The sequence below is a fragment of the Bombyx mandarina genome, chromosome 11 (assembly GCF_030267445.1).
Source record: "Bombyx mandarina strain Sakado chromosome 11, ASM3026744v2".
Taxonomy (NCBI): Eukaryota; Metazoa; Arthropoda; class Insecta; order Lepidoptera; family Bombycidae; genus Bombyx; species Bombyx mandarina.
Genome location: NC_143218.1, coordinates 13,138,453 through 13,153,754, shown reverse-complemented (window position 1 = coordinate 13,153,754; position 15,302 = coordinate 13,138,453). Strand labels below are relative to the sequence as shown.

The window sequence follows — 15,302 nt, the reverse complement described above, 5'->3', positions numbered from 1 at the left end:
GGCTCGGCCTAGGCCCGAAAAAAAAGGGGGGATAAATGTGTACCTCTTCACTACTTCTTACTGGCTTCCTTCCACCTTACGTTATACGTAGTGAAGCTTGTTTTCGATGTCCTTGGGCACCAATTACGTCATACTACGTACTCGTGCCGTCAAGCATTATCTCGAAGATCTCGTGATAAAAATATTGACGCGTTAATGTCGACTGAATGAAAAAAATGTTATTTAATTTTTTTTTGTGAGTTTCATGTGTCGACTATTCTAAAACAATGAAAAAATATATGTGATAGATATTATCTACAATACTTACAAAATTTTTAAAAACAATAGTTGAGAACATGTCATCCGGCCCCATATTAGGATTTCCAGTGTTGTGGGAGCAGAAACCGACAAACATACTTAATACTTATATACATTTAAAAAAGATACAAATATTGATAATAAACACCCACACAAAGAGCAAACAGAGTAAACAAACCGCTCATCAGACAATGTTTGTCCGATCTGGGAATCGAAAGCACGACCCTCGTCGCAACATGCAGTGCTACTACTCACTACTGCTACATCACCGAGTCCGCCTTTTAAATGAATCAGAACGATTGCGTTTGTTTACATTATAAATATAACATTGTAAATGTGGAAGTTTCCATGTTTGGATGTTTGTTACTCAAAAACGCAAAAATATGAGAACGGATTTGTATGAAACGTTACACAAATCATCATATTATTTCGTCAATATACGTCAATTAACTAGATTAACACATAGGATACTTTTTATCATCGTAAATGTCAAAAGCCGAACTGGATAGATGTATCTGGTATAGTAAATACAACAGTGTGTTTCGCTGGTACAAGAGTTTAGGTACTTATATAAAAACGACAGATAGCTTAAGGACCAGAGAGTGACAAGCAACTCTTTATCCCGAGAAAATGCAATTGCCTAATTTCTTCTAAATTCCAAATTGAATACGAGTTACGCCGCGGGGCACTACTAGTATAAGTTATTTATAACATAAAATATATACATATATTCTTTAAACAAATATGTAAATTGTATACACTTGTACAATCAAATGTAATATCACCATAAATTCACTGTAATTACAACCAGTGGCATAAAACTGTTGTTAGACCGGATAAAACCGCACTTAGCTTGTAAATTTACGCGATTAATTAAAAAGTAAAAAATGAAGCTGTCACGTTTTTATTGAACGCCCTGAATTCGATTATCATCTTAATTAATTAATTACTTTATTAATAGGGTTAAGAACTGGAATGTTTGTCAATATTGCGTAATATTAATATCACTTCAATATGAAAGTTTCAGATTTCTACAGTGATATGTCGTTATGTAATACTTCAATAGTATTTAAACAAGGTGTATCTTGTACGGAACTGAAACTGAAAATTTTATACATAGTATAATGATGTAACTAAATCCAAAAGCTATGGTTTGAATCTGTTCTTATTTTTGGAGCCCGTACTGTCTAGCGTAACATCGGAGTCGTCCATTGCGCCCCGTATCAACGCGGATCGTGCTAGCTGATTTATTAGTGATACATTGCTTGCCATTCAAAAAACATTTTTAGGAAACGGTTCCAATGAGCGCCCCTGTATATGGATTCCATAGAGAACAGAACTTTTCCCGAAGCCAAAACTGCGACAAAAGTATGTCAACACAAATAACGGAACGCAATAATCGTCTGATAAGCCAACCATAAATACATGTAGTTTTTGCTAACCTTTAATTATTTCTTGAGTCCTGTAGCACGTGCAAATGTTAGTATTATATACCTAGTGTACTGTTTCCATTGCTTTGCTCTTTGGCTATAGTAGCACGAACAATTTCTAAAAGCTTTTTTTTTATTGCTTAGATGGATGGACGAGCTCACAGCCCACCTGGTGTTAAGTGGTTACTAGAGCCCATATACATCTACAACGTAAATGCGCCACCCACCTCGAGATATAAGTTCTAAGGTCTCAGTATAGTTACAACGGCTACCCCACCCTTCGAGCCGAAACGCATTACTGCTTCACGGTGGAAATAGGCGGGGTGGTGGTACCTACCCGTGCGAACTCACAAGAGGTCCTACCACCAGTGAAAACTCCAGTGAAAACCAGTGAAAGTGAGCTCTTCTCTAAACTTCTCTACTATACTCTCTCGAGTTGAAATAAAAATTCCAATCATAATACTTTAACTTCCATTAGCATTCAGTATAGTAAAACCAATTAAACCAACCAGATCAGATTGCAGATGTATCAATCATACCTGAATACACCTGAGTCACTGGCTAAGCAGGATTCGCTATTCAGGCGTATGACAGAGTAATTACAAGCCCCGAGCGATATATTACGTATATGAGAATACACATGATCCGCTGTACCGCCGTAACGTAGCCGTGTTCGGCAAAAACACAATCACAAGAATTTGTGCTTGATTTAAATTTCAAATAAATGAAACTGAGTTAATTGATACGCCTAATAATAGGCATTACTATTCATGAAACAAAATTTCGGGCTTTAAGTTTATCCTTCTAGAATCTAGTTGGATAATTAAAAATACTTTTTACTATATAAACTCACATTTTTTATTCTCATCATATTATTTCCGATAGTTTTCGTGTTCACGTACGACCCGCGAAAGTAGAAGAAAAAACTTCTAGTACTAATTAAGGAATTTGTGTATAGAAGTTCGTAATGAATTATGTTGCCGTTTCTGTCATCAACTGACATATTCATACGATTTAATCATGTAAATTCTTCTAGTCCATCGTCGAAAGTATATGTCATTGGTTCTAGATATGTACATGTACAGCCTTGGTTATGGCGCAAGGCAGCTGCGCCTATTGTTTATAGACACGCACTTACGGCCTATTCAAAATGGGTAAAAAATTATTTTAACCTCTGATCAAATTAGCACATTCTAGAATTTAAATATTCTGCTCGTTTTGGTAGTTAAGCGCCTAACTAAGGTAATTCCTTAACATAAAATGGGCCGTGAGCATCGATCGTAGATCGTGAGCATGTCAAATGCAGAAAAATTTGTCATTAGTAGTCATACATGTACATACTAGATTTCCAAAGCAAAACATTTATCATAATGATTTTGATTGATGTTCGTCCCAAATATCAAAGTAGTTGAGACGACAAATTTTCTCTTGAATTACGAATGAATAAATCAATTTTCGCGTAGTTCGAGTAACCCGTGTCTGTCACCTTTATATTGTTATGTTTTATTAATAAAAGGTTTTTTTTTTTCAGATACAAGCAGAAGAAATATTGGAAAAGGTACGTTTGTTTTGAATTAAGACTATTGTATTCTTAAATTTAAGATGAATGTTTATTGATGCGTAACTTACTATTTACTTACTAGTTACTATGCGTAACTCTGTATTTTTGTTCGAGATATTTTGCATTACGCGAATGTATTGGTATTTATTTCTCTCGTTAGTAAAATTTGACGACAATGACGACGGTGGTATCTATTCAGCCTTGATAACCGGCTAACTATAGATGGGTCATAAACCGGTAAAATAAGATAATTAAAAAACCATCCCTAAAAACATGCAGTTCTGATTGTCTTTTAAAGTTAGTTAGTTGTTTTTTTTTTTTCTAAGTAAAAGGGACTTAGGTACAACTATGTAGTAGAAAAAAACGGAACAAAAACGGACCTAAGTTTATACAAAAAGTTTATACTTATAAGTATGCGTACCGTATCTTATTTTGTATTTGTTGTATCTGACAATATGTTAAGTATACTAAGCATAAATAGCCTATTCTCATAGCTGTGAAGGAAATCTTAAACAAAACATAAACTGTTAACTTTTGCCGACTTCTGCACAATTTTATATAATTTTTTACTTTACACATTAACAAAATATTGTATTAGTCAATTCAATTTGGCTATCACGTTTTTTTTTTGGGAAGCCAATATACTTTTGCATTGCATTAACAAGTGATAATTTTAATATTTAGAACCAATTTAATTTAATTCGAATACATTATATAAGTTTTGTGTCACATTAAAAACGAAAGCCAATAAATTCTTGAACTATGTATCTTTCGTAACTATACCGCACTACGCTGCGACGATACTCAGCTATGAGCAAGTAAAACAAGTGAAAATTGACCCAAATTCTGGCCCAGTGGATCGGGGTGAATGGCGCTGCGTAAACAATACGCACGTTTTAAAGTGAGGAACTGTATTGTGCAACCGCGGCCCTACGCGACTACTTACGAGCTCAATGACTTTGCGTTCTGAATGACTGCGTTGTACTTTGTATAAAGGTATAAACGCAATGTTTGTGTAACCCCACCGAATATATTAATCGACTGATATTCAAAAGTATTTCAACTTGCAGTAATTAATTAGCAAGTAATTGCTTGGTGATTCTCTGATTATAAATTTTATGTATTATTTATTAGGACGACAAGATAATTGAAATTAAAAATAGGTTACTGATGTAAAAAAACATTATTGTCATTATAATGTTTTTTGTGTTACAAGCAATGAAACACAATATGAGCTGATGTATCTCAAACTGAACTCGATATATGAGTTTACTATAACAATAAGTATTTATGGTTATATTAGGTAATGAATGTTAGGTTAGGAATAGGTAGAATTGTTTCGAGAAGGTTCTCTTACACCATAGTTAGTATAAGAGGATAACTTTTTTGGTAGCACATATATCGAAAACTCATTAAAAACTACCTATAAAGTAAGCATCGCGTATACATATGTAGTAAATAATAGGTGAATACTTAGGCACTCAAACCACATTGCACCCCTGTGCACAAAATTGAATTTTTAAAAAAACCTATGAACGAAATCTTTGTAATTGTACATTTCCATTTTAGAGTTAGATGTAAGTGCGAGCATATATTTTAGTGTAATATATATTGAAATAAATAATCGATCTAAATAATATAGTCCAAAGATATATAGACAAGGATTTAAAACTCATACGAATCCGATTACAAATTATTTACTGTACATATATGCTTAATGTAACCATTTGGTAAATCTACTTTTACCAGGATCATACTGCCAGATGTGTAGCACAGGAGCATTCGTGTGAACGCGTAGGCAACTAATTCACATGAACCAGCCACCAGCTTCAAAAACCTCCACCAATTCAGTGTTCAACAGACATAGTTCAATAATCCTTAAAGTGACCCGTAGCGAAGGGGGGATCAATGTAATCTGGTCGTTTCTACAAGCACGGATTACAGAGCACGTGTGTGGGAACATTTCAACCCCCCAAGGGATGCAAGGTGCAACCACCTCCACGAAAACTTTCCTGAAATTTAATTAACGTAATTAAGAAGCGGAATGAATACCCAACTAACTAACGTTTCAAGGAGAAAAAGTAAATTGCGATTTTAATTAAAAGTTCTTACAAAATTCACGTCAATTAGTCGAGTTACACGAATGATGAAGAATTCGTACGTAATTCAATAAGACTTAACGAAGTCTACAGACTTTATTGTAATGTTGAATATTTTTTATTGTGCCTATGGCCGTAAGTACCTAAATACTGAAGCAGCCAATAGATATCACAACGTAAATGTATCACCCATTTAGAAATGTTTGAAGGTGGATAGAGAGTGATGTCGAAAATAATAATTAGATAATCCATTCAAAGCACTCAATGCACAATTGGTAATTTTTAACGCCAATGCATTGCATACATCGAGTTTACAAATACATTTTAAATACCATTTAAGCATTGTGTTGCATAAAAGCTTTTGTAATCTTCACTTTGAAACAACAATATATTAAAATATGTATATATAGATGTAATATAATAAGTATGTTTATATAGGTCATTTATTTATTTCTGTTAGTGCCGCTGTTTTTGTCTCTCTTTTAAACGTGATTTAACGGTAATAGGAATCGTGGAAGGGTAGCTAGAGAAACAAAAGGAAAAGAGTTAGGATATTAAGAAATAATAACTTTGACTACTATAACGTTTTTAATTTTTATTTATGGCTCAGTGGTGGTAAAGTCCAAAAGGTCGAAAATCCAAAAACGTGCACACCACACCTTGTTCACAGTTTTTTTGGACCGGAAAGTTACTATAATAGTTCAAAAATCCATCAGTTACAAAAACACGTACAAGAAACTGCACCTGTATTTGTTAATTCGCCACCTGGAAGGCATATGTGCTACGCATCCTGCGCTTAAAAGAAATGCAATTATTTGAAATCACACATCCGTTCACACGTGTTTTGTGTCAAAACACAAAAACACTATTCGGATAACCTCAAATATGAATAACGACAAACCTTATATCAATACACATTCGCTTATATTGTCTTTCTCAGCTTTCAAGAGAGCCTGTTTCAAATTCAAGGGACCAATAAATAAGTTTGCTCATTAAAAACCTCTTTGTAACTAAACACGCAATCAACGGCTGCAACGACCTTTAGTTTTCTTAGAGCTTATATTATCTTATATTTATATAACATAGCCAATATTATATTATCTCAATTTCATCTAATTAAAACGTACTGACATATTATCTTTCTGTCTGAGCTTAAAATTTCGAGCTAAAGTACGTCAGTATTTATAAGCCCCAACAACCAGCTTCACTCGTCTATTATAATAATTTTAAGGATTTATCAAAAACGTTATAGCTTAATTACAGCAGATTATAACTTTTTTTATAACCCTTGTATACATACGAGCATACGGTCCATCTGATGGTGAATTGTTACCGTCGTGGTGGTCGCTCGTGGACAGGGGCATAGCCAAACCGCTGCCTACCGAAAAATAACTCCCACTCCAACTTTCACGGCAGCATTGTAAATAACGATCATTATCGTCAGATCGTCTTTAATTTTATCGACAGAATATGTATGAACTGAACCGAAGTACGTCCAATAAAATAACATGATTTGTATAATACTTTAGTTAATAAGTTTTTTTACGTGGAGTACTAGGTGTGCCCAGCAGTTTTTGGTATATTTGAAATGAAATGCACGTAATTAATTTGCGATACAAAATTTAATGTAAGTATTATATAATCTCTATACATATATAAAAATGAATTGCTGTTCGTTAGTCTCGCTAAAACTCGAGAACGGCTGGAACGATTTGGCAAATTTTGGTCTTGAATTATTTGTGGAAATCCAGAGAAAGTTTAAAAGGTAGATAAATATGAAAATGCTCGTAATTAAATAAAAATAACAATTTTGTTTCACCCTTAATGTGTCCCCCAAAAGTTTAGGTCTTTTATTTATCGACTGAGGCACTACGAAGTCTGCCGGGTCAGCTAGTACATATAATATAATAATAAGGCTCTCTCAATGAACTCTTTTAATCTTTGTTCCTTTGTTGTGTGATAAACTAACAAATGACTATATAATTCTGAATTTAATATTTTATTTTATTTATTTATTTATTTATTTTTTATTTATTTATTACACTTCATGTAAAATTTACATTGGCGGACTTAATGCCTAAGGCATTCTCTACCAGTCAACCAAAGGTAGTGCAGAGTGGATAGTGGTAGGTGCAATGAAATTTATATTAAGTTACAAAAAGTATATACCTACATACTTACATAATAATATATACATATATACATACATACATACACAATAATAGTTTATATAGTATTAAAAGGAATATATTAATAAATTTCCTTAACAAATAACTCCATCTTAATAAGTTCATGATGATTCCGCTAACTTTTCCAACATACATACACGACTTCCAATAATTTTTTGATGAATTATTAATATTTACCATATTAAATAAACGTATATATATTTGTATAATGTATTACAATATAAAGTAAGTATATTATGTATGTGTATGTATATTTTTTGTTTTGTTTCTTGTAATATGTTTATATTATTATATGTAATGTTTACTGTAGGCACAAGGTTTCTATTCCTAATTCTTCTTTCCTCCTGCGGGCCTACTGGAAGAGATTTCAACATGAAATATGTAGTGCCCTTGTACTCTGTATCTTATTATCGTGTTTCTTCTAACAGCTGTGTGTACAAAATATATTAAATAAAATAAAATAAATAAATTTATTTTACATTACAGGCTTAAAAACGGGTCTTAATCAATGACCCAATTAAAAACGAACTACCATTTAACAATGTAAGATACTGCAGTAAATGATGTGTCGTCCACCCAAATAAGTCGCGACGCACAAGTCTACTTAAAAGTAATTACTCAACGTTAAACTTTTGAAACATTTGAACATTAAAATTAATGTTTCAACATAATGATACTAACATTCCTGTCATTTAAGACGAATTAAATATGTTTGCTTGTTATTTAATAATTTCATTCAAATCCACAATCAAATCTGTTAAAGCAGTATCTATACTAATATTATAAAGAGGAAAGATTTGTTTGTTTCGAATAGGATCCGAAACTACTGGACCGATTTGAAAAATTATTTTTCCATTAGAAGCTGACATTGTCCCTGATGAACATAGGCTACTTTTTTTTTTTTTTTTTTGTTTCTTTTGTGTTTTAATGTTTCCGAAGCGAAGCGAGGGCGGGTCGCTAGTAATTAATAAATGGGAATTTCGATAGTGTTTATGAATTTTAAAAAAGTTTATAGGAACTTCGTGGTCTTATAGATAAGACGGCCAGTGTTGCGGCGCCTGATACGAAGCCTCATATATTTAGTTCCCCACATTTCTGACGTCAAAAAGCTGATAAGAGCTGATATGAGTCATGAGTTGACAGCTCGTCAATGCATATCGATTAAATAAAAAAAATACATGCTAATTTACTTAGATCCTAGTATGCACAAATGCAAATTTACACTAGAATTACTAATCCTTATAGCACAAGATTTATATAACTAAATAATAGTCAGCTAATACGAATATGTTTGACAAAAAATAATAGAAACTTCTACAAGAATCATACCAAGAAGGATAACTTATTTTGTTATGGTGAAAATCCGTTAAGCATGCATTCTTCACTCACGGGCAAATGAGGACCTTGGACACGTTTAGGTCTCTACTTGAGGCAGCGCGTTTCGATTTGACTTCACTATGATCGAAAAGACTAGTACACATGCACCTTCATCTCTAACAAGCCTCTTCTCGTCAATATCACAGCGCTACACATAGGTACTATGCTGAATTATTCCAAGGTCACTGCACGGTGTCTACATCGCAGATATCGCGATACTCTGCCGTCGGCTCTGTCCCGATGATTCTGTGCAGATACTCATCGAAACCAAGATCCCACTGAGCACCTGCATCAGCCCAAAAGTATTACTTGTTCGCCGGCTCCGTAAGGACAGAATGTACAGCTCGATAGCGTACTTATACAATAAGAACAATTTTTTTTGTTCGGAAATTTGATTTAAATTGGGGATGACATCATTGGAACCGCCATCTTAATTTTAGAGGTCGAGGTGATGTCATTAAAATAGCTCACGTTGCATTTTAACCTATTATCACTTATCACTACATAGTATAAAACAAAGTTTGCTTTATACTATGTTGTCATAGTTGCTTTCTCTGTCCCTATGTATGCTTAAATCTTTAAAACTATCCAATGGATTTTGATGCGTTTTTTTTTAATAGATAGTGATTGAAGAGGTAGGTTTATATGTATAATAACATCCATTAAATAGTGGAGAAATCAATAATAAATTATAGTTTCCGAAGTGAAGCGAGGGCGGGTCGCTAGTGCTTTGATAAAAACAACACATAAAGGGCATTGATTCATAATACAAAATTGTTTTCCGTAGAATAAATTTCAATGGAATATTTTCTTTCGAAATTATTAACGTTAATCTTTTCATTTCTTTTCAACGTAAAAAACACTTTTAATTAATCTAAACGAATCAGAAAATTTATTTTGAAGAGAAATAAATCGACTTTGAAATTTGTCTGAGACGTTCGCGGATCAGCTGAAGTGAAACGAACTTTGATTGAGTTCGGAAAATACCAGTACGATCTTTAATCTCAACTGTAAACGAATAACGAAGTAATCTCAGTGAATTTACTTTACAAACTCGCGACGAATTACGTGTTGAAATGATTTATTTAAACGATAATAATGTTATTTTATTATACTAAAAGTGATTTGATGTGTAGTGATCTGATTTTTGACGTGACAACGTCTTATAATTCGATGGAGCCGGCTGCACGCACGAAAAAACATGACTCATGCGGCGTTACCTCGCTCTGAGGCGTTCCATTTAAGGCTTGAAGTGCAAGCGAGAGCGCGCAACGAGCGACAAAGAGGCACAATCGGCTTCCGCGTTCGGCAGCGTTCGACATCTGTCTCTCTCTCCTACTTGAGTGAGCGATGCATCCGCGTAGACAGCTACTATACAATAATACATTTACATAAATATCTATCAAACAAATAAAATTAAAATTTTCTTTTGAAAAATGAATCCATTCCATCAGTATTTTCTTATGACGTTGTCACGTTCAACTATGGTCAGTAAACCGACTTTACAGACAACCGATTTTTCGTTGTGTCATCTGATACAAAATTTAATAAAACTTAATAAATTTCAAAATTTTCTTGTTTTAAAAAACAAAACAAATAAAAATCTCACGAAACGTAAACTTAGACAAAATTGTTTAATCGCCCAAAAACGTTATATCGTAATTTAAACTTAAGAATTGTTACTTCATGAATACAAAACTTCTATCAAGTTCAAACTTCTCTACATTCCTCCGGTGCAATAAAAGATAATGAAAACTGGTCCGAAGATTAAATGCGGGACTCGTAATATAATAACGAGTGCAAAAGTATTAGACACTAGCGGCCCGCTCCGGCTCCTCTCGGGTCTTCAACAAAAATTTCAACGATATTTGACGTTGTTTTATTTTTTAAAATAAAAAAACACTTATTGCGGCATACCTATAATAGTTAGACATATGCTGTCGCGACACTTTTTGTAAATGATAATGTGTTCTACAAAGTCTTAGTACATTATTTTATTATATCATCAATAGTTTTCGCAGGGCACGCGATGTAAAGAATATTTTAGGCAATTTTTTTACACCTTGGGTTACATTATTGGAGTTTTAGTAAGGATCCCTAATTTTTTTCAAAGAAGATTATAGCCTATGTCACTCGGAAATAGTGTAGCTTCCAAACTGTGAAAGAATTTTTCAAATCCATTCAGTAGTTTCGGAGCCTATTCAATACAAACAAACAAATCTTTTCTCTTTATTATATTAGTATAGATAAAGTAGGTCGGATATTAGGAGACAGGAATGAGAGCGACTCGGCCAATTGGGCCACAGCTGCAACACTTGCGCTGCCAGAGTTATGACACCCCATCCGTCACTCGAACGAAATTATTGATGTGACACAAGAAGCCCGGCCAGTAAAGAGCCTCATTGTGCTGGGCAAAAACACTTTTTTACCATGACGGGCTTATTTTATTATTTAGATTGAAAAAAATAAATGCTTTCATGCTTATATGTTTCGAAGCAGTAATAACTACCACTACCACGGAAATATTCTCGCTATATTTTCTTATCTAACTCAGACGAAGAGCCCGGCTAGTTAAAAGCCTCATTGTGCTGGACAAAATCATTCTTTTACCATGACAGGCTTATTTTATTATTTAGATTGAAAAAAATACATGCTTTCAAGCTTACATCTTTCGAAGCTGTAGCAAATACCACTACCACGGAAATATTCTCGCTATATTTTCTTATCTAACTCAGACCCTGATTTCTATCTTGTTTGGTACTTTTTTTGTCTTTGTAGGTAGACGAACATACGGCCCACCTGATGGTAAGTAGTTAGCATCGCTCATGGACGTCAGCAATGCCACGGGTACAGCCAAGTCGCTGCCTACCATTGACCTCCGCACGCCTTCTTTGAAGAAGGACATGACAGCGCTCGGGAAGCACCGTGGAGTTCATTCCAAAGCCGAATGGTACGTGGCAGAAATGATCTTTGGAAGTGCACTGTCGATGAACGCATCGGTTCCAGGCGTGAAATACCGCTTTGCTCTGTTGAGGACTCCCAACATTATAGAGGCTTTTTAGAGACTAGCAATTTGGCTTTACTTTCCAAATGACTCGGGTATCCGAGTGTTCAGTATTGAACACCGCTCAAAATATCGACCCCCAAAATCCCTATATTCGCGAAAAGCTGCAGAGATACTCCTTGTAATTGCGGCGCTATGATAAAAGGGTTCTTGTTCAAAGGTACACAGTTATTTTTCAATTTCTAAATGCATGGATGCATGAATCAACTTACTTATTATATATTTTGATACATCTAGTTTTCAGTGATTACAGAGACCATAAACATCGCAAATTTTTTTTTTTTCCTACCTAAGTTGAGAGCCTTGAGAGGCTATTTCAGCGTAACCCTAACTTTTGTAGGTGAGCTCACGGGGCTCAAACCTGATGACGTTGCTAACACGAACCCTAGCAAGAGCCGTGCTTCGCAGAATCTACCACCGGATCGGAAACGCGACCCACTGAGAAGATCCGGCGAGAAACTCAGTGGGCTGTGTCTGAGAGTTAATTTACTCGTCGAGCCCTTCGTCGCAAGCGACGGGTTCGACGAGAACGGTGACCGGTGCTTGAAGTACCTAAAGGCACCGTTAATGGATCGGGAGGATCCGAGATGACGTGTTTTGGGCGACATCGACTGCTTTCCATTCTGTCCGCAGGATCGGGAATGTAGTTACCGGCGGCCACGATGAGAGGGTTCTCGTGTCGTGCCGCTTTATCGAAGTGGGCAACATCGCAACGTGAATGCGGTCACGCACCTTGAGACATGAGGTCGATATCTCAATAGTAGTATTTATTGGCAATCCCACCCTTCAAAAACACAAGTACTTCGCGCATAAATAAGCAGAATGATCGTATCTTCTCGTGCCGTTTTATAATAAACCCTACAACTAGTAAACTTAATTACCAAGCATGTGAAAGCTGGTATCACTGTTCTGCCGAATAAATAATAAGAATAATTAGGTCCGTTATTTTAATGCAGTTAAGACCTTATTGGCAACATTTACAGCGTTCGTGATCTTAGCTCCTTTTCAAAGTTAATAAAAAATAAAATTTAAAACGCTGAACCTACAAGTAGAATTGTAAAACTTTCACAACAATAAACATTACGGGCATATATTTTTTTCGACAACAGTCCGCGGTGTTATCCAACGAACTTTCATATTATCACACGGATGTCGTAAAGAAATTGAAAATTGTCAGCACAGTGTCACAATAATAACCAAATTACATAAATGTCATAAAGGATAGTAATAATATTGTATACTGAGATAACATTACCGATTATTATACTTTCTTAAAGAAAGAATATTACAAGTATTAAGATATTACGCAAGGACACTCTATATAAAATATACTACATAATATAGTCTGCTATATATATTATTATATAACTTGATAGGCCGGACAGTGTCGTTACTAGGCTTTTGTTCTAGTTTAAATAAATCGACTATAAATTATCAAAGAATGTGCAAAAAAATTCAACATACATACCAAGCAATTTAGTTATTGCGAATTAAAAACGAATTCTATTGCTTCGAAGCTGTAAATAACTGACATTTAAAATTATTATTATAGTAATACAATTTTTTTTTTATTGCTTTGATGTGTGGACGAGCTCACAGCCCACCTGGTGTTAAGTGGTTACTGGAGCCCATAGACATCTACAACGTAAATGCGCCACACACCTTGAGATATAAGTTCTAAGGTCTAAGTATAGTTACAACGGCTGCCCCACCCTTCAAACCGAAATGCATTACTGCTTCACGGCAGAAATAGGCTGGGCGGTGGTACCTACCCGTGCGGACTTCACAAGAGGTCCTACCACCAGTAATTACGCAAATTATAATTTTGCGGGTTTCATTTTTATTACACGATGTTATTCCTTCACCGTGGAAGTCAATCGTGAACATTTGTTGAGTACGTATTTCATTAGAAAAATTGGTACCCGCCCGCGGGATTCGAACACCGGTGCATCGCTTCAACACGAATGCACCGGACGTCTTATCCGTTAGGCCACGACGACTTCAGCCTTTTGTTGAGGCCTGTTTTGAGCCTGTTAGCTCAGCTACCCGTTCGGACGTAGCTGGAATAGCTCCTTAAGCTTATAATAAATAGTAACAAGCACACGGAAATTGATAAGTACAGAAATAAAGGTCTGTTCCCCGATGATACAAGTCTGACCTTTCTGATAACATTCAAATGACACATTTACTTGATAACCCTCATCAACACATTGTTATAATGCATTCATTATTGTAATATTTCTGTTAACTATTTAACCATTAAGTAATCTATACTAATCTATACTTCTATACTAATATTATAAAGAGGAAAGATTTGTTTGTTTGTTTGTTTCGAATAGGCTCCGAAATTACTGGACCGATTTGAAAAAATCTTTTTCCATTAGAAGCCGACATTGTCCCTGATGAACATAGGCTACTTTTTTTTTATTTATTTTTTATTTATTTTTTTTGGTTTCATGTGTGTTTTAATGTTTCCGAAGCGAAGCGAGGGCGGGTCGCTAGTGCTATTATAAACCTAAAAGAAAAGTCCCAACCTCAGTTAAAATGATAATTTTATTACCATAGTATGTATTACTTACTGCCTCTAGTACTAGCTCTAGTACTCGTATATAGAATAGTTTATGTAATGAGTTTTACGCAGAATCATCCGTTTACAATAAAAAAGTTTTATTTATTTATTGCTACGGTGGGTAGACGAGCTCACGGCCCACCTGTTTTTAAGTGGTCAGCGGAGCCCATAGACATCTACCACGTTAATGCCGCTGCTCATCTTAACTCATGAGTCCTAAGTCTTAGTTATTGCAGTATATATCGGGTATAATTCAAAAACCCTGATAATATACCATGATTTTTATATTTAAACAATGGTGTCCGGAGTTCGCGTCGATACTGTTAGCTCTTCAATACATGGCTGTATTATATTTAAATATTTCCAGCTTTTAAATATCCCTTTAAAATTGGTATACAAAATCGCTTACATTTCAATCATAAGAACTGAACTCTGAACCGGTATATCTTTATAAATATTCAATTAACAGCCCGGTTCCACTACTAAATGTTGGCCAAGGCACCGATTTTGATGTTTTTATCAATATTCACGAAGAAACTCTTGTTGTTGCCATTGACCTTGGTTTTCTAACCTCAATAAAATAAAATAACAAATCAAACAGTACTCGACTTTAAGTTTTAGAAACTATTGTACACATCACATGAAGTACATATTTGTTATACAAAAATCATAACTTAAGTAACTGTTTCCCCATGGGCTCAATGTTTTTGGATTTA

General features: G+C 34.7%; 1 protein-coding gene across 2 annotated transcripts in view; it reads left to right on the top strand.

Annotated features, from left to right (window-relative positions):
• Arl4 (ADP ribosylation factor-like 4) overlaps positions 1–15,302 on the top strand; it is a 62,067-nt gene that overhangs the window by 26,777 nt on the left and 19,988 nt on the right. For both annotated transcript variants that reach the window (XM_028180494.2, XM_028180493.2), the window contains exon 2: positions 3,259–3,285. In XM_028180494.2, coding sequence (XP_028036295.2) covers positions 3,259–3,285 — 27 coding nt within the window. The remainder of the gene's footprint in view (positions 1–3,258; positions 3,286–15,302) is intronic.